Here is a 20872-nt window from a genome sequence, read left to right as displayed (position 1 = left end):
CTTGAGCAACCTGATCTTGACTTCAATTCGCTTAGAACTATTGCTTACTCCAGCATGAGACTTCAACTCCTTTTTCAAGCTCAAAATCCTATTATCTATTGCTTTAATCTGCATGAATATGTTCAAACATTCAGACAATTTTTTTAAAATGTGCTGCTACAAGAGAAGTTTGGTTTTATTGAACTAGTCAAGTTGATAGTCTTTTGATCTTTTTCTAAAAGAAAATGAGGAAATAATAAAGAGAAAAAAACCTTTCTTTGAGGCCACCTAGCAATGCGGTACCTGCGACAGATAGCTTTGAGAGAGCTGGTACAAATTTGGAGTTCCTTAGCGGCTTCCGTCAGTGGAAGATGAAAGTATTTTGCTATCTCTTCCAACTGCATCTTTGCAGTTCTCTCCCTCTGATTTTCATTTGTTAAATCATTTAGGTTCCGTGCTCATTTAAAAAGGAGAATGAAAGGAAGTAAATTAAACTTAATAAGAACACACAATTGATTGGTCATACTGTTTAGATATTGAAACCATGGTCATTGGGAAGCGTATCCTCTGCGGAGCTGTGTGGAGCTTTTAATCTGGTCCGTTCGTTTTGAATCAAGCGGGCAAGGCAAATTTTGAGAATTTTTTCAATTCGGGCAAGGTCTGATCTGGTCTGCTCGATTCGAAACGAACGGACCAGATTAAAAGCTCAGCACAGCTCCGCAGAGGATACGATTCCTGGTCATTGAGCCTTTCAATTGGTCAATTTTAATGGATCTCAACCTCAATTAAAAAAAGAGAGCTGATATTGCTCAGTTCTGTCATAAACCAATGAGGAATTTTTTTCTACAAATTGAAAACCTGAGCTGAATCATACCTGTTTTGTGAGCTGTGTTTTGCACTGCTCTTCTTTTACTTCCCTTACAGGACATTCATAGTCAATACAATCTAACAAAAATGCCAAATCAACACAAAATATCAACTTTGGGGACACAAAATGAGGAAGGGTCCTCTATTGTGTCAGAAACCAAATTTCCTTTATATAAATACAAAATGACCTGAATTTGGTGTATTTGGACTGGTGCTTTCATATTTCACCTTGACATTGGAGGTTGATCCAGCAACCTCGCCAACCGGAAATAGAGAATTTTGACCTGGACTGTTGATCTCCTGGCAACCTAGAGGAATTTGCATGACTGTATGATAATTAAATATCTTGTCATCAAGAGATTGATATTGCACATTGCTCACTGGTATCATACTATATTCTCAGACTTTGATATAAAAATGTATAGAATTTTATTTGATGTGATCTATAACAAAATTTCTAGTTGTAAAACATCATATATGCCTCTGTATCAGGACGAAAAGTATGAAAAATGCAGACTTGGTACTGGGCCATTACAAGATGGCATATACAAGTAATACGTACAGGAGGGCATTAAATCAGTACAAAATTATATATTGGTCTAATATAGGTGTATAGTTGGTATTAACATAATAAACCTAAAATTGAAACCTGGAGTATATTTTGGCTCATCCTTTACATTCATGCTGGCAGAGACGACAACATAAAAGGGTGAAACCCAATCATTTATGATATTGAAATTCTCTCTTCTTCTGACAGCACCATATTCTAACAGGAACTGCTTTATCCAATCCAAATCCCTATTTTTGAGGCTAAAAATTGAACAAATACATGAATGAAATTATGAGGGAGCAGAATTGCAGTAATCTGTTTAAGAAAGTGAGGATTTTGTCTCTTCTACTGATGGATAAGGGAAGTACTTCTTTTCTACACACCTCTCTGTTTTTATTCCCATATTATATTTTGTCAAGTATTACGTGCTAGAGAGAGAAATTTTGGAGAAGGGTTGTTTTTGGGGCACATGTTTTAGAAAATGATTTATAATGTGCATATGAGATATTTTTCTTCTTCATAGTATATGAGATATCTTTATTAAAAAATATTATATGAGATATCTATTACTCTAACCAGAATACTGAAAATTGCAATTGTACTAAATAACCCTGATATTATCATAGAAAACGTTTTTTTCTTTTCTTTTTGATTAATAACATACTCAATATAGGATTTCTCAGCAGCATGTGGAAAGCCCTCCATATTATGATAAACATCCAATGTTGCATGATAGAAAGAACCAAGTTGCCCATGGATCGAAAATTCTGTGATAAATTTACCTAAATACAACAAAAATTATGTTCAGGCATTATAATCTTAATTATTTTGTGAACGAACTTTCAATATAAACAGTATACAATTTTAATAATCAGAACTTACTATTGATGTGCATGACCTCTCTCATAACATCACATCTTCCACAATCAAGGGGATTGGATGTATCTACAGCAGAAAGTTTCACATCTACCATTTATTTTTATTTTAGATAATAAGGGTAAGATTAAGAAGGTTATTTAGACTAGTCTACTTAAGAAGTCTTGAAGCTATTTAATTATGCATATCAATTATATATACGAGATGTATTCTATGGTTCAATTTTATTCTGCTAAGTTTTAGATGTTTGTTTCCTTAATAGAAATCGTAAATGAATAATAAAACTAGACATTACAATTAATTTTTGAAGGTAAAGAAGAAAGGAAAAGGTGATCAAGTAAAAGAATGCTTGAAAAGAATGGTAGAATTAATTGAGTTTCTAACGTACCATTGGTATGGAGAGTATTATTGCTGGTGTTGCATTGTTGCGGTTTGATCACCGGTTTGGCAACTTCATGGATGGAATTGGGAACTGGTGGAGGAGAGAGAGGTTGCAGTAAATCTGAGTCGGAATTGAAATTCTTCATCATATTTGAGTAGTCTTCATATGGAGAGGAAATGTCAAGTTCTTTTGATTCATCTTTTAATTGCTTATCTCTAATTCTCCCCGCCATCACAATTCTCAGAGTGGGTCTGTGTGCGTGTGCGTGTGCATGTGAGTGTGTGTGTGTGTGTGTGGGAGATAGAGAGATAGGGACGAGGAAAATTCTATGAAACGTGATATTGGTTATCATAACTGTCCGTTTTTGAATTTGAAGTTTGAAACAATTGCATCTTTTCTATTTTTCTTTTTTCTTTTTGTAATAATACCTAGTTTAAGTGTTCCGCTTTCATTTTAACGAAAGGACTGGCAAAACATATCCGAGGAACACCTCCAAACTTAATGGGATAATGTACTTCTAAATATAAATACACTGGATATTTTGTCGAATACACATAGAGTTATGTATGTGTGTTGTCTATAGAGAGAGAGAGTTGGACTACGGTGCTTCATGAAGTAAAGCGAGTGTTTTATTTTACACTCATATTTTGTACTTTTAAAGTTCAAAATATCGATCCGAATCGTTCAAGTTGATCTCCATATTAAATTGTACTTGGAGATCAAATTTTACATTTTTTTTTAAATTTATTACTATTTTCTTCAGACTTTTGAAAATTACTAATTTCTATGGTTCATTTTTTTTTTTGAAAAATAGTGATTTTTAGAAAAATCTAAAAAAATTGTAAAATTTGGTCTCCAGGCTTATTTTGTTGTTTTGTTAAGTCACCGTTGGATCAAAATTTTTCAAAGTTGCTTAATAAATAGTAAAAAAATTCAAAAAAAATGTAAAATTTGGTCTCCAAGCACATATTAATATGGAGAATAAGATGAACGGTTTGGATCGACATTTTGGATTTTGGAATTTCAAATTTGAACCGTATGCATATCGAACCATATGCATACGAATGCACATTAGTTATTCTCTCTCTCTCTCTCTCTCTATATATATAGAGAGAGAGATGAGCTATGGTGCATTGCAATGCATGGAGGGGTTTGTGCATTGGACCATAAATCTAAAATTCAAAATCCAAATGACCGATCCAAACCGTTCATCTTGTTCTCCATATTAATATGTGCTTGGAGACCAAATTTTACATTTTTCTGATTTTTTTACTATTTATTAAGTATTTTACAAAATTATTGATCCAACGGTGGCTTAACAAAACAGTAAAATCAGCAGCCACCATTGGATCAACAATTTTTTAAAATACTTAATAAATAGTAAAAAAATTCAGAAAAATGTAAAATTTGGTCTCCAAGCACATATTAATATGGAGAACAAGATGAATGGTTTGGATCGGTCATTTGGATTTTGAATTTTAGATTTATGGTCCAATGCACAAACCCCTCCATGCATTGCAATGCACAAACCCCTCCATGCATTGCAATGCACCATAGCCCATATATATATATATATATGAGAAGGGATCTACTTACAACATTTAAAATTTAAAATGTATTACAACAATTTGATTTTGCGATTTCAAAGTCTAAACAGTCAATCCAAACCATCCAACATGATATCTATAGTAAATGTGCTTGGAGATCAATTTTACATTTTTTTTGAATTTTTTTACGGTTGTTTTGAGACAATTTTGAGCCACTAAAAGATAGCAATTTTGTAAAATACTAAATAAATAGTAAAAAAATTCAAAAAAAAATTGAATTTGATCTTAAAACTCATTTTAATATAAAAATCATGTTTAACGGTTTGGATTGACTATTTGAACTTTGAAAATCACAAAACCAAATTTTATATATATATCGAGATTGGCTAATATACTAACATTGGTGCAAAGTAGTTCGTTATACCAAGTGGATTTTTGTGATTTCGAAGTTCAAATAATTGATTTGAAGTGCTAAATATATTCTACATATTAAAATGTGTTTGGAGATCAAATTTTATATTTTTATATATTTTTTTTGGTATGTACAAAATCACAATTTTTAAGAAGAAAAATATATTTGGTACATGAAAAATACACCTTATTTTCGTTTCTAAAGTCAATCACAGTTTTTCAGTTTATAAATAGTAACATTCTCCATTTGAGAAATCGTGAGTTTGAAATTCAAATGAGAAATCTATCATAGACATTTAATGAAAGTTGGAAAATTAAACTTCTATCTTCCTATCTTAAAAAAAAAAAATGAATTTGGAAGATGAAAATAGTTGTATGAGAAGTTCAAAAAAATGTATTTGACTTTGTTAAAATATGTTTTGATCCGATTAAAATCATGTGACGTTTTCATTAATTGTGTTTTAGTTAAAATAGACAAGTGCACATCAATATTTACTACACTAGATAGATATGTATAAGTATTAACACAATAATGGAGCAAAACTAGGGTGTGATGTGATCATCAAGAGGGGTTGGTAAGCACATATTCAAAAGATTATCGGATTGACTTTGAATTACATATCCAAACCGTTGAAATTCAAATACTTCGTGAGTGATGCATGTACATGCCAAGTTTTTAAAGTTTTAAATTTATTTAGCACATGATCAAGCAGTCACCAATCTCTCTTGATGAGTACATTACACTTTAGTTTTGCTTATAAATAAGTGTACATTTAAAAAATACGCAAAAATAAAATAAAATATAAAAAGTGTTCACAAGACGAGTTCAGGTGGATGGTCATCACGGTGGTAATTTGTGCGGCGATGGTTAAGAAAGGTCCATTAGCCAATTTGATTTTAGTGTTGAAATCGGCTGATGTCTGTGTTTTGTGAATGCGTAACCTGGTGAATTCGCATCTGCTGGGATATCTCAAACTTTGAAGTAATCTGTGGAGAATCCGGACCGTTTAAACCTTTTCTACAAGAATAATGGCCCATTAGATACCAAAAAAAAAAAAAGACCTGATTTTAAGTAAAAATTTAAATTTTGAGGTATCTCAGAGGATACGGACTCTAACCTGGTTGTATCAATGTATCTAATATTCTAATTGCATGTGGTTACCATATGCACTATGCGTCACATTTCACAGATCCACTTGGGGTCGGATACGGTTTTCGTAATTAGGACCGGTTCTTACAATTTGGGTCGAGGCCGCTTTTATTTTTAAAATATGGATTTTGTGTTTGTGCCGTTTTCTCACCAACCATGCAATATATTAAGAAAACATCTAATTGTCCACAGACTTTTTGTCCACAGTTTTAACTTACGCGAATATTGTAAAACTACTTCTACATGCTGTATAATAAATATAATATATCACATAAAAATATCAGTTAATCATAAAACATCCAGCAACTATTTGAAGTGATCTCATGATAGTTAAAAAAAGATTGCAACTTGCACAACAGGACAAAAAATTTGTACTTTCAAACTGTACTTTCGAAAATTATAGTTATAGGAAGATATTAGCAGTAACTGTTAGTTATTAGCAGTTATTTTGACAAAAAACGTGATAAAATGCAAAATTAAATTTTCCAATTAATTTTTTTCCTCGATTTAATGAACACACAAATAAATCATCAAATCAAAACATTGAATACTGTAAAATTATCCACTTGACCTATAAAAATAAATGTACAAACTATAAAATTACAGACATGCAAAATACACAGATGGAAACGATAAAATAAAATGTTAAAAAAATTAATTTTAAATACTGTAAAATTATCAAATTAAACTGTGAAATCAAAAGGTAAAAACAATAAAATTACCAAGTTGTAAAATTAACAGATTAAATAAAATTAAAAAAATGTCAATTTGCAATACTGTAAAATTGTAAACTTAAACTGTGAAAAAAAAAAGTAAAAACTATAAATTTAAAATAATGTAAAATTAGGACATGAAGACGATTAAAATATAAATTAAAAAATATAAATTGTCAATACTGTACAATTGTGAATTTAAACAGTGAAAATAAAGCGTAAAAACTATAAAATTTCAATAATATAAAATAAGCATATGAAAATGATCAAATAAAATGTAAAAAACACAAAAAATTTCAACTTAAACTACAAAAACAAAACATAAAACCTACAAACAATCAATACTGTAAAATTTCTGAATCTAAATTATAAATCCATTCCATGTATACTGTAAAATTTCTGAATCTAAACATACATACATCATCTGTTCAACAAAACAATAATATTCACTACACACAGCATTTGTTCAACACAAATCATAATATTCACCACAAAATAGCAAACCTAATTATATCATTCAACATCCAGAATATCATAAAAAAAAACTATGGAAAGATAAAACTTCTACATTAAAACCTCCTGTGATCATTGTTGGGATGAGTAAGAAGCCTCATCACAAGAACCAGACGTTCTTTTGAGATATCATCATGCATACAAATAAAATAAACAATGAAACAAATTGGATTTATTACAAATAAGAATTACAAAATAATCTTACAAGTTTTTTACCTGGGTGAAAATTATAGGACTGTTTGTGATTATATTGTACACATAACTCAAGAGGAAGATAGCATAGTCCTTCAAATTCTCTCCCTGTAAATCTGAAACTTAAAACACAATAAATCTGAGATAAACACACTGCAAACTTCAATACTATAAATTTAACAGATGAAACAGTAAAACTAACAGATGCGAACTATAAAAACATCAATACATCAACTATTCACAACTACATTGTTAAACATAAGTAACTATTCACAAGCATAAACTGTCACTATTGAAAACATCAATGTTCAACAGTAGCAAAAACAAACAATAACATTCTAAACACAAATTTATACATTCCACACAAGTATACTATTCAACATACAAAAACTTTTACTTTATAACCTTTTTTTTAGTATTATCTAGATTTAAGTCTCATCACTAGAACAATGCGTTATTTAGAAATATCATCATGCAAAAAAACAAAACAAATAAGGTTATAAATTGATATCAACAATTAGTAAAAACTTTAAGTCCTAATCCTGCAAATTATTGGCAAAATCCTAAAAACTAGTTGAATAATCATGTAAAAGGTTACATACATACTGTAAAATGTTGTATATATCATGTAAAATTGTGAACTATATCCTGTAAAATAGTCTATATAATATTAAACATGATTCATATATCCTGAAAAAATATTGTATAGATCATGTACATTTATTAGATAAATACTGAAAATTTAAATCAGTAAAACTGTTAAATAGATCCTGTAATATGAGGCAGTCTACGGTGAGTTGCGAAGTAAAACACGTTTCTACTTCACGCTGTATTTTTATTTTGAAAGTCCAAATTACCGATCCGAACCGTTAGATATTTAATCCATATTGAAATGTGCTTGGAGACCAAATTTTATATTTTTTGGAATTTTTTTGCTATTTATTAAGCATTTTTTAAAATTGCTGTTTTGCTGTGAACAGTAAAAACAGTAAAATTTTCTGGACTATCAGATCAGTGACTTTCAAAATTGCTTAATAAATAGTAAAAAAAAATCCAAAAAAATGTAAAATTTGGTCTCCAAGCATATTTCAATATGAAGAACAAGATGAACGGTTCGGATCGACGTTTTGAACTTTAAAATCGCAAAATATGAGCGTGAAGTAAAATAGTCGCTTTTACTTCGCAACTCACCGTAGCCTAGCTCCTGTAATATTACATATATGCTGTAAACATCAATAACCTGTAAAATATTGCATATCATGTAGGTACTGTAAAACTGTGAACTATATCCTATAAAACTGTAAACTATATACAGTAAAACTGTAAATATCAATAATAATAGATACCGTAAAATAGTACATATATCATGTAAAATTGTGAACTATATCATGTAAAATACTCTACATAACTTTTAAACCTGATTCATATATCATGTAAAATATTGTATATATCCTCTAAATCTATTAGATAAATATTGGAAATTTAAATCAGTAAAACTATTAGCTAGATCTTGTAAATATTGCATAAATATTGTAAAATATTGCATATATATCTTGTGAAACTGTTAAACATATCCAGTAAAAAAAAATACAATGCATATCTCATGTAAAATATATGATATATCTTGTAAAACTATGTAACGTATCCTAAAAAATATTATACATAAATTTAAAACCTAACTGACAAATCCTGTAAAATATTGTATAAGATCTATAAATCTATTACATGCATCAAGGAAATTTAAATCCGTAAATAACTCACTCAATTGAAATTTAAATCCAGACAAACCCGAAGGTTCAGATCCAGATCCAAACCCAAATTTTGGCTTACTTTAAGGGATCAGAATTCTGATTGAATAATGTCATTTGAATCGGGGGTGTTAGATCAGTGTGGTCAGATCCGTCTTAAGAATCGTGCAGATCAACTATCCACGACTGTTAATGCGGATTAGAGATGAGCGTCGGAACGAATTTGAACTGCCGATCAGACTGCCCATATTTTCACCCATGTATGGTTTGGTTTCTTCCTAACATTCGTCTCTCCAGTAGAACCTCCGAGAGAGAGATGAAGAAGAGAAAAAGAAGAGAACAATCATGATGTTTTGTGGCTCGTGGGGACTGGTATGACCTACCTTATTCTCATCTCAATTTATTTGCATCAAGGAAATTTAATATCTCATGTGAATCAAGTCATCTTTATCCCTATTCGTATGTATAGGTTGAAGTCAATCCTTGTCTGAAGCATCTGATCATCGTGGAGGAAAGGTTCAAACGAAATGATGAATTTTTGTTTGTTTTTGGATGAATGAATGAAATAAATCGTCAAATTGATTTGGAGAAGAACGAATTGAAGGAAAATTTTTGAAGAGAGAGAGATTCATTTTTTATCGGTAAAATTGATTTGGAGGAAAAACGGAGAAAAGAAAAATATTGGAAGAGATATGTCTTTTATGAGGGTGGAGACCGGAGTCCGTTAAAATAAGTTAAAAGGTACTGGATAAGACACTGTGGACAAATCGTGGACAAAAGTCAATGGATAAAAACGTTTTCTCTTTATATAAATTTATGCTAAATTCTAATTTGTATATATTTATTTCAGTTAGCGTAAAAAATAGTACTTTTGTGTATCTTTCAATTTTCAAATGAAATTCTTGATAACAATTATATTTGTTCCAGATTTTTTTTTTAAAGATACATAAGTATTAGCCATCCAAATATTCTACCGATGCATCCGCATATCAATTATGCGCTTATGCACTTACCAATTGCTTGCATATATTGCAAACTGCATTTTAAAGCATTTACTTAACATCAAACAAATAAAATCACAACTGACTTAAAAAAAACAAAAACTGAAACTTGAAGTTATCTCATTTGGAATGTTTGGTTAGATATAAATTGAACTAACAGTTGTTGTCACACTAAAATTTTATTTTATTTGCATAAATATAAATGCAATCAACCATATAAGCTGATCAACCAAATTAAAAACTAAACTTCAGTTCAATTAGTAAAAGAAAATTCAATTTATATTTTATAACTAATAATATCATGTAATAATTTGTGTTATACAATATTATAACATATTTATCAAAAACAATATTATAACATAAAGTAGTTCATTTTATTTAGTTCGTTTCATTTATTTAATTTTTAACAGTAATTGAAAATCCAACTACCATTAGTTTAAAATTGAAACTCGATCAAAACTATAAATAACTGAACTATTCTTCTCAACAGAGGTGGAGCCGTATGGATCAGGGATAAACAACCGTCTATTTCTGGATTTTGAAAATTACCTATAAATCTATATAAAATTAGGTCATTGTCTATCTCCATTTTTGTTCGTTGCCTACTCCTGCCGTGATTCTTTCTAGTTGTGGCTTAATTCGGTCTTTTTTGTGTTAATTTTGAATTTAACAAAAAAAAAAAGGTTTTGTTGATTTGCAAAGAAACAAGAAAAATAATTGAATATTTTTTTTCTAAATAGATTTGGTGTATTAGTTCATTAAGAAAAAAAAATAAAAATAATTATTAGTTCACAGAGATCCAGGAGCATCTAGAAATTATTTGAACCTTAACATTCAATCTAGACTGGATCACTGGAATAGAGATGTAAACGTTCGGATACAGATTAGATAGTGGTCAAATCGTATCCTTATCCGTTAAAATAATAACTGTTTATTAATAATTTAATTTTTACCTACTCTCAATAAAATTTTTGACTACGCCGTTGGTTTTTGAAAGAAATTATTTTAATTAAAACCAAATTAGCTGAATCATTTCAATCCTCCAAGCACAACTAGATAAACTCTGTTTCAGAACGGTTGTTTTGGAGATAACGGAAATCTCGAACAAATACGGGTACCGTCGTGCGTCGATCGGTTTCTTCAAAATTTTCTGAACAAGAATTTGACCAGTCGCTGGTTCGCAGTCATAGGGGTGCTCATTGGGTCCGGTTTATTCGGTTTTGAACCGAACCGAATTAGTTCGGTTCAAACAGTTCGGTTTGTTCGGTTTAATCGTTGTAATGCTAATTTGGTTCGGTTCGGTTTAATGGTTGCAATGCTAATTCGATTCGGTTCGGTTCTATTTTTAAAACCGAATTATAACTTTAGTTTGCCAAATTCGGTTGGATTTCAACCAAATCCAACCGAACCGATGAACACCCCTTAATCGCAGATAGCCAGATAGCGTGCCGTCGTGCTGATTCTCCGGTTTGGAACTTTGGATACTAGGAAAATTTGCTATTAATTGGATAGCTCATAGCTGGCATGTGGGGGTAAATAACTATTCAAAATGCTTTCCGACCCGCAGGTCAGACTGTCAGAGTCAGACAACAGAAATTTCTCTACCGAATCCGAATGAGAGGATCCGTTCTCACAGTGTCCGACTCCGATATCAATAATAAATGCCAAAGGAGTGTGAGAGGTACCAGGCTACCCAAATTACCTTCGGAGTTCGGAGGGAGGTGCTTTTGTTACCAGGTCCCCCATGAATTCCATATTTCAAATCTGGGCCCTCGTTGCTCTTTTCTTGGCTTTTGTTCTCGTCTTCTTAAACCTTGATTCAGTTTCCCTGTTTGGAAAATTAGCGGAGGAAGACTTGCCCAATTCTATTTACGAGATCAATGTCAAGGTAGATTCATCAAGCTGGAAGTTTCCAAATATTTCAATTTGTTTAAAGTTCATCTAACCCCACAAAAAGTTGCCATTTTTCTAATGTTGAGCTCCAAATTGAACTTATATGATGTCGTGGTCTGTGAAGGATATCAAGGGAAATGACGTGAGCCTGAGCGCTTATGAAGGAAAAGTTCTCCTAATTGTCAATGTTGCTTCGAAATGGTACATTCTCCTTATTTATTTGTTTTATTTTTGCTTGGCATTGATTTTTTAAAATAAAGGGGAACCAGATCTGTGTGGTACACTTTCTTACTTGCATATTGATATAGCATGTGATTGAGCCTGGAATGAAACTCAGGCCATACAAATGCATATTTATGTCATTAAAATACAGAGGGTCAATTTTGAAAACCACATCGTGTCCAGTGTACTGGCACTGTATTGGTACTGGACTGGAGAAATGGTATGGTACTGGTATTATTGAAATCATGGTTTTGGGGGAATGGAATTTACTGAAAATAGAAAATCTACAATGTAATTTCAACTTTTATTGAATTTGAATTAACATAAGTTCTTTCAGTCCTAGACTCCTAGTTTCTAGTAATAGCAAAATTTTATTGTATAATTCAAATAAAACGCTCGCTTTATTAATGCAGTGGATTGACTCACTCCAACTACAAGGAGATGAATGTTCTTTATGAAAAATACAGAGAAAAAGGTTTGAACTTGCTTTGATTGGGCTATTTTTGACAAAAACAGAAGTTTCTATTTTGCTGCTGACACATGAACATGCTAGCGGATGCAGGCTCGCAGTCATGCATCTAAACAAATAGACGTGACGTTGACACTTGTGCGGCGGGCGGGGCGGGGGGGGGGGGGGGGGTCGGGTTTTAATAATTTCATTCTGCTATTGTTTTAGTGTTTTTCCTTTAATTTTGCTTTAACAGTATCCTTTGTTTATGCCATCGTGAAGGATTTGAGATCCTTGCATTTCCTTGCAACCAATTTGCGGGTCAAGAGCCTGGGAGCAATGAGGAAATAAAAGAGACTGTCTGCTCAAGATTTAAAGCAGAGTTCCCCATTTTTGAAAAGGTAGATGAACTACCACCATTCAAGGAATAAGAAAAGTTCATATAAAATATTTTTCACAATTATGGTATACTAGGCCTAGAATATTTTCGGGCAGTTCTACTCATTTATCAAATGTTGAACATCATCCATATCTAACGTGAATGCAGTCAAAGCTGTTTATTTAGAAGTGTTATGTTTTTGCACCAGCTTGCACCTGTGTATTGTCAGAACAGTATGATTAACTGTTCCGACACTTTAATATTTTCTTAATGTCTTTTGACAGAACCAAGTTGTTTGCTTATTCATCGATCTGTCAAGTAAATTCACTCTAAGTATTAATTAGAAACAAGAAGAAGAACGATAAAAAAAGACGTATTGTACCAACACTAGGAGCCAAAGTCAGAGCAAGTTTTCTTAATATTATGATTAACAAAGTTCCTTTTTATGCTTTCTAATTTTGATCATTTCTCGATACACTGGTCTTTTTACTAGATTAATGTGAATGGAAAGAACACAACACCACTGTACAAGTACTTGAAATCACAAAAAGCTGGATTTCTGGGAAGTGGAATTAAATGGAATTTCACCAAATTTCTTGTGGGAAAAAATGGAGCTGTTGTAAGGAGATATTCACCTAACACGTTGCCTTCAAAAATCGAGGTAATAGTTATTATGAAGCATTGAAATTTTAGCTGGCATATAGCTGCCTCAGTTGTGGAATTGAGCCTGATCACTTAATTGTGCATTAAATAAATCCTAAATTTACTTCAATCCTGCCAAAGTCAAGCCATAATGATGCAATTTGGTTCACTTGACCTCATATTCAAAAAAGGAAGCAAAAAAAAAGTCAGCAAATGCAAAAAACAAATTAATTGAAAAAATAGTAGTTGAGTAGTACCATAACCATATTGGCTGGTACTGGTAGACACTAATTCATGGTCGTCGGGGCTTATCGAGATGGTAGTGAAATCCAGTCTACTATTTGTTTCGAGACTTTCAATATTGCTCTCATATTTTTTTTTGCCTTTCTGCTTACTCTCTCTTGGTATTTTGTTTTTAATTGCAGAGTGACATTCAGAAACAATTGAAGGCTTCATAGTAGATGATTGGTACTGAGCCTGGGTTTAGCAGTGTAAAAGCATATGTATCTATTTAACACCTATTCTTCTTTTGTTCTTGTTTATGCTCTTTGGCATCAAATATCAAATTCAATGATATTAATTTTGAATGAATAAAACTTAAATTTCTCGTGAAGCTGAACCTTTCCATTTTTTTTTCTTCACAAAACACGACTCTGGGGAATTTCAGATCTTCTAATACATACATTAATCAAGACGTCTCATATAGTACATAACAATCCATAAATCAAAGAACATTCATACAACTAAGTTTAGATGGTATCTGTCTCTCTCTTAGGAGATCTTTTCACATCTTCTGTCACAATTCCTGGATTGTACCTAGATACATATTTATTAGCCCAATAAGCATAGTTCAAAAACGAGAGCAATCCGATAACTGAAAGCAACCAATAGAACCTGTCAAGGTGGCTCCTATTCAAGTTCGCTCCATCTAACCAACCCTTTCCCTCTCCATTTCTTGTAACCTTATTCACCACATTAATGAGAAAGCTTGACAACCAAGCTGCCACACCAATTATGCAGAAGAAAATTGATGTGCCAATGGACTTCATCCCGGTTGATGCCTCACTATAGAAAAATTCTAACAATCCAACAAATGAGGTCACATCTATGATGCCTAGAAAAAAGAACTGTAACCCCAGCCAGAAGACAGACATAGGAATTCCTGTGCTTGAGTCGATTAAGCCATGTTCAATTGCAACTTTCTTTCTCTTTGTTTCTACCAGAGCTGCAACAGCTGTGGCAACAGCTGCAAAAAAAAACCCTATGCCGACTCGTTGCAAGTGAGTTATACCCCCTGGGTAGCCAGTTAATTTTCGTAAAAGTGGAACAATCACTCGGTCATAGATTACTAAAGTTACCATTTGAAATGTGATTGGTACGACAAAGAGGCTTGCAGGAGATATGTGGATTTTACCGAGCTGTGTGTTCATGGTGCCGCCCTGTTGAACTGTGAAGGTCATGAGTAGAGGAAAGGGCAAGTATCCTATTGTGGAGCTAATGAATAGTGGAAGCATACGAAGGATTATCTTGATTTCTTCTACTTGGGTCGTGCTGCAGAAGGACCAGCCTCCTTTGTCTCCATTATCTATTGTTGCCTTGTCCAGAAATCTACAAATCAAATAATTTACACATGGAAGTGAAATTGACGTGCCTGAATCTATAACAATTAATACATAAGGTAGGATTTTGTAAAAGAACTTTACTTGAATCCTGTGGTCCTGGCAAAGACTTCCATTCGCGGTGTATTTCTATTGGCAACTTCTTCTGATTCTTTGTAGTCTGTTAATGAAAGGTTTCTCTTTCTATATGCAGCTACAAACACCTATATATGATAGAAAGATTAGTGAAAGCCTATAAAGTAGATTCAACAAATGTAAGTTTATTTCTTAGGATAAGCAAGCCAGTACAACCAGACTATTATTATTAAATTAGACTATATGAATATACTAGTGTAGCAGAAAATTCCAGCAGCACACACCTGTAAAATTTGAGTAAGGGGACTTCCAGCTGGTATTTGGTTTCTGTAAAAGGGGAAACCGCAGGCTGTGACAATCAACCCAATGAAAACAAGGAGTGCGCAAAGTGCAAAACCTATGTCCCATCCCTTGTTATTCTCCACCCAGACCACGAAAATCAACCCCAAGAAGCCACCAATGGAGATCGCAAAAGTGAACCAATTGAAGAAGCTGATCTTTTGCCTTTGCTCGATTGTGTCATCATCGTCAAATTGGTCCCCTCCTAAGGAAGCAATGCAGGCACGCAAGCACCCTTCGCCAAAAGTGACTGTATAGAGGCCAATGTTTAGCAGTACAAAGTTGAAGCCGTGAACTTGGACACAGTTATTGTTTTCTTTGTTTATGTCGCATTGTGGCGGGTGTAGAGATCGGTAGTGGGCTTGGATGGCGAGGAGACCGTAGCCCTAGAGATTGAATTGTGAGAAAGTATGCTAATTATAGCAAAGGGGAATAACAAGGTGGTCTTGGTCAAAATTCACATGCTTGATATTCCTTTTTGTGTAATCAGGTATTCTTGTATTATAAAATATGATGCTTAGTCTCAAGGTATTGAATACTGCTATTATTGGTAGGACAAAGTAGGAATATGTTGAGGCCTTTAATTTAGACTTTTATCTGTAATAAAACAGCAATAGTAAAACTAAAAATATATACTCTCTTTTTTTTTTTTGAAGGAGAGAATTATTTATTATTTGCCAATAACAAAAATATAATGAGATAAAGCATGGGAATTAATTTTTTCTAAAGAGGGAGACCACAACTAGCCAACAGATACAAAAATCACTGTTATCATTACTATAAAGTATTCTACCTTCTTTCTTAAATCAAAATATAAGGAATAGAATCATTTATGTTGAACCGGGGACAGACACAGGGCAGTTAATTAATTACTTAGACAGATATCACTGATTAAGTGAACAAGAAAACAAACTGACAAGATTTGTGAGAAGCTCTAGTAATTATAGTCTGGACATGTAATTGTATGTTACGAACTCTTGAAACGGAGAGCAGGGGTTGAAAGCAGTATACTGGTTTAAGTTATTATATACCTAGATTTAGTACTAGGTTCAAGTACTACAATGATCTTGCTTTGTAGTTGGTCACAACTAACAGTGGTTAAAGCCTAATCAGTACTGTCTAAATAATATATTTAACATGAAGCACTGATAAATTAAGACTTGCCTTTGAAACCATTTGAGACTTTTCAGATGTGATATTACTTAATTTTGGAGCTAAAAAGGTGGTATAAATAATTATTGTTCAATATTCCTTGAGAATCTAAATTCTAAAGGTTTGTCGACTTTAATTTACGAATATTTAAGCTTCAAGTTATTACTGCTGAGTTCACAAGTTTGGTCTATCAATAATGCACCTGAGTTTGAAAATACAATAATTGCAGCTATAATAAATAGCCAACATGACCATGACATCTTAGCTACTTCGTTTAGTACCGCATAAATTAAATCTATGGTCTTAATCATCGAGAATACCAGCTGAGTTCACAAGTTTGGGCTACGGTGAGGTGAGTTGCGAAGTAAAACGTGTTTCTACTTCAAAATTGTATTTTTATTTTGAAAGTTCAAACGACTGATCTGAACCGTTAGATGTTTAATCCATATTGAAATGTGCTTGGAGACCAAATTTTATATTTTTTCGAATTTTTTTACTATTTATTAAGCATTTTTGAAAATTGCTGTTTTGCTGTAAACAGTAAAAAACAGTAAAATTTTGCTGGACCATCAGATCAGCGACTTTCAAAATTGCTTAATAAATAGTAAAAAAATTTCAAAAAATGTAAAATTTGGTCTCCAAGCACATTTCAATATGGAGAACAAGATGAATGGTTTGGATCGACGTTTTGAACTTAAAAATCACAAATATGAGCGTAAAGTAAAATAGTCGCTTTATTTCACAACTCATCGTAGCCCATCTCTCTCTCTCTATATATATAGGCTGTGGCTAATTTGCTGCCGGCAGCATTTCTGCCGGCAGTGCTGCCGCCCATTTTTCTTTTAATACTAATGTCATAAAAATCTCTCCTTAATGCTACCAATCTAGAAAATTCATATAATTCTCAAATCAACTTTTGCAATTTTTCTTCCCGAAAACCTTGGTCAGTGAGACAACATATATGTTTCCGTGTGCATGTTTCTAAACAACAACAACAACCAAATCTTTAGTTCCAAACAAATTGGGATCGGCTAGAAATAAAACCCATCCGGAGTCATATGTTTCCGTGTGCATGTTTCTCCAAACCAAAAAATTAATTGAATAAGCAAAGAACAAAGGAGAGAAGAAAGCGAGTAAATTAATTATACCAAGACCTCCAAGGGGCCAAATATGAGCATGGTATGGAAACGTTTGATATATGAGTCAGAGATGAAAGCCCCGACTAAAGAGAACATGCACATCGCACCGATAAAATTTGTGGCTGCGGTGGAAGAGCTAGCAACACCCATATGCATGGTTCCATGCAAATATGACACCAAATTCATCAAGTTTGCTATGTTCGCTGCATTCACCAGCACCACTAGCACTGCCAGAATTATTGAGAGAAAAGACAAGTCTGTTAAGTAAGCAATAATGGTCACGAGTTTAAATTTGCGATTCCGAGCTTAAGTTCACATTGACAAAATTAGAAAGTTTATGACTACAACAGAGAAAGAAAGAGCGACATAAAACCTGCCAATCAATAAAAACTAACCAGCTGAGCGCTCCTTTTCTGCCAATCAAGCAAATAGGAACTGATCTTTTGCTAGGATCGATATACTACATGTATGTGTATGTGTATGTGTATGTGCCTGCGCGTGCACACACACACACAGGTCTCACGCACATGTAAATGAGAGAGATAGATCGAGGTCCAGAATTGAGAGAGAGAAAAATCAATGTGTACCATGGAGAAAGAGTGCAGCTCTGACACCTCCATGCCATTTTGGGTTAACTGGCCTTCCTCTCCAGTCTACTAATCCTTGAACAGTCATTCTGCGACTTAATTAGTATGCTGGTAAGAAATCCTCAACTTTTCTCTGAAGAGTCTCCAATATTTCCTAGTATATGCAGTCATACATATCCGGAGTGTGATATATATAGTGATAGATTTATATATAGTTATCTACTATATAAATAAAGTATATACGTATACTAATACTAGCTCCGTAGAAAATGAGATGCCTAGCTAGCTACCTAAAGCCAACCAACGAGACAAATAGACAATCATTGCCATTCTCATTTTTATAGTGGTCGTTATTATATATAAAAAAAAAAAAAAACTACATTAATCAAATGCATATATGCATATGGTCTTTTTCTGTCATTATTCAAGCAATAGGTCCCTTTAAGAAGATATCTTCTGACATCAAGAGCGGTTGAACTTTGAAATTTGGGACGGACTTCCTATTTTAAAGGCACATAGTACACTATGTGCACCTCTGCAAGAAAACAACAACTGATTAAGATGAAATTTGTGACAGCTGCAACCAGGTAGAAATTAAGGTTTTAGTCTTATTTTGGTTAAACAAACATCACGGAAAAATATTTTTATCTCTGTCTCTGAACTATGATATATAGATCAGAAGATCACATGTAATATTAGGTCAAATTAATTTGTGGACGAAGTAATCTGGAACATTTAAATATATCGAGATTAGCTTACTGACAGCTATTGACCTCAAAACAGTACCATTAGGTCAAATTAACATATAAAAATCAACTATCATATTTGATTCTTCCTAACAAGCCGGGATAGCAGTTAACCAATTATCTTTAATATATCACAAGAGGACAAAGCACCTGTTCTGCCGGAAGCAATCAATTTTGTTGGCACATCACTATTCAATACTACTTCAGAGTTATGTCACACAATTTATAAAAGAACTTGATTTCCTGTAGCGCTCCAGGTGCAGTGAGTGTGCAGAAAAAGCTGAATCCTGGACCATGCCCTGTTTTGGAGAGGATGTCAATTCGTCAATGGCATTCTTTTACCTGTTTATCCGACTCGTATTATATCCGAAAATACGGATAAGGGTAAGATTTTTGTTTTCATTAGCTAATCGGGTACAATTATTGATTTTTTTTTTTTTCCGTTATACCTATTTTCGTATAAGATCATTTTTAAAAATAAAATTATCTCTATTCTATTATTAAGCACGTTGGATGTCCGATCCGCCAACGGCTACGATTGAGAGATGAAACTTCGGATTTGATCTCAGCTCTCCAATTACATATTTTGTCTTCTTTTGATTAAATGCATTTGTTTTATGTATAAAAATCTAAATTTAATTAAAAACATACCCACCACATATGCTGCCACACGATACGTTACAATTAAAATTGAATAAATTCTGAAATTTAGCGATATATTTATCCATTTCCTTATTTTTTTTTTGTTTCCATATTTCTCCTCTTCAATTGAGAGGACTCCACTTTCCATTTTTTTATTTATTGTTTCCTTCATTTTTTATACGGATCACAATGGAAATCATTTTTTTTATTTCCTTATTTCTCTTTCTTTGTTTCTATACATATTGGTGTGGACAATTTAGAATATATTTTCGATATAGAATATATCAATGTGTGTGTGCATGTGTGTTCTAAATTGAAAACAAAGAAGAATATAAATTGGAACATGTGTGTGAATATATATTTTTCTTATAATATGTGTGTGTGTGTGTGTGTGTATCATATACATACACATGATAACACTTTTTATTTATGTTTTTTGATATCATATTATATGTTGATATTGAATTGTTGTATGATATTTGATATTAGATTCGAATCGAGCTATTATTTGATATCATTGGTACTTAAAAATAAAAAATCATCACATCATCAAATTGTTATCAGAGATCACGATTAAAGTTAATTAAAAATACAGAATCATTTAAATTTTCTATTAACATGTGTTTTAATTTTTAGATAATTATTATTTTCATTGATATATTTGTTTTTTATAATATGTCCCCGTTGCAACGCACGGGTATGATACTAGTATATAGATATATATATTTGTATGAAGATGATACATGATATAATAAAGTTTTGTATTTTATTCAATTTTCATAGTATAAATTAGTTGTATTCATTATTTTATCATTTTTCTTATTTTGAAAAATATTTTATTGAAAGAACAAATTAAAATGTCAATGACACTTTTTTATCCGTTTATCCGACCCGTACCGTATTCAAAAAGACAGGTAAGGATAAAGATTTTTTTTTGTTATCATAGCGGGTACGGGTATAAAAATGTCTTCACCTGACCCGTATTGTACCCGTTGACACCCTTAATGTGAGGTTGAATTGTGTTATAATAAGAATTTGGTGTTCATTTGCTGTACTTAAA

General features: G+C 32.4%; 2 protein-coding genes across 2 annotated transcripts; one reads left to right on the top strand and one right to left on the bottom strand.

Annotated features, from left to right (window-relative positions):
* Nucleotides 1-11621: 11621 nt before the first annotated feature.
* On the top strand, nt 11622-14126 carry LOC144545688 (putative glutathione peroxidase 2). The gene is made up of 6 exons (XM_078294240.1): nt 11622-11817; nt 11947-12023; nt 12458-12519; nt 12775-12893; nt 13365-13532; nt 13939-14126. The coding sequence occupies exons 1-6, from the start codon at nt 11674-11676 to the stop codon at nt 13969-13971; spliced, it is 603 nt and encodes a 200-aa protein (XP_078150366.1). The 5' UTR covers nt 11622-11673; the 3' UTR covers nt 13972-14126.
* Nucleotides 14127-14180: 54 nt separating this feature from the next.
* On the bottom strand, nt 14181-18742 carry LOC144545654 (protein NRT1/ PTR FAMILY 4.6-like). Its single transcript, XM_078294214.1, has 5 exons — nt 18425-18742; nt 17847-18064; nt 15492-15932; nt 15217-15335; nt 14181-15121 (listed from the first exon to the last, which is right to left on the bottom strand). Exons 1-5 carry the CDS (start codon nt 18510-18512, stop codon nt 14263-14265), a joined length of 1725 nt encoding a protein of 574 aa, XP_078150340.1. The 5' UTR covers nt 18513-18742; the 3' UTR covers nt 14181-14262.
* Between the last annotated feature and the right edge of the window lie 2130 nt (nt 18743-20872).

This window comes from Carex rostrata, chromosome 2, assembly GCF_964058835.1.
Source record: "Carex rostrata chromosome 2, lpCarRost1.2, whole genome shotgun sequence".
In the NCBI taxonomy this organism is placed as follows: domain Eukaryota; kingdom Viridiplantae; phylum Streptophyta; class Magnoliopsida; order Poales; family Cyperaceae; genus Carex; species Carex rostrata.
The sequence above is the reverse complement of the archived record's forward strand: the minus strand, read 5'-3'. Positions and strand labels throughout refer to the sequence as shown.

Excerpts from the sequence above, each read along its gene's own strand:
- LOC144545654 (XM_078294214.1), bottom strand. The coding sequence starts at position 18,512 with ATGACTGTTCAAGGATTAGTAGACTGGAGAGGAAGGCCAGTTAACCCA. Across the intron at positions 15,336-15,491 it reads CCCTTACTCAAATTTTACAG|GTGTTTGTAGCTGCATATAG; the intron begins GTGTGTGCTGCT and ends TATCATATATAG. Across the intron at positions 15,122-15,216 it reads GCCAGGACCACAGGATTCAA|ATTTCTGGACAAGGCAACAA; the intron begins GTAAAGTTCTTT and ends TTTGATTTGTAG.
- LOC144545688 (XM_078294240.1), top strand. The coding sequence starts at position 11,674 with ATGAATTCCATATTTCAAATCTGGGCCCTCGTTGCTCTTTTCTTGGCT. Across the intron at positions 11,818-11,946 it reads TTTACGAGATCAATGTCAAG|GATATCAAGGGAAATGACGT; the intron begins GTAGATTCATCA and ends TGGTCTGTGAAG. Across the intron at positions 12,894-13,364 it reads AGTTCCCCATTTTTGAAAAG|ATTAATGTGAATGGAAAGAA; the intron begins GTAGATGAACTA and ends TCTTTTTACTAG.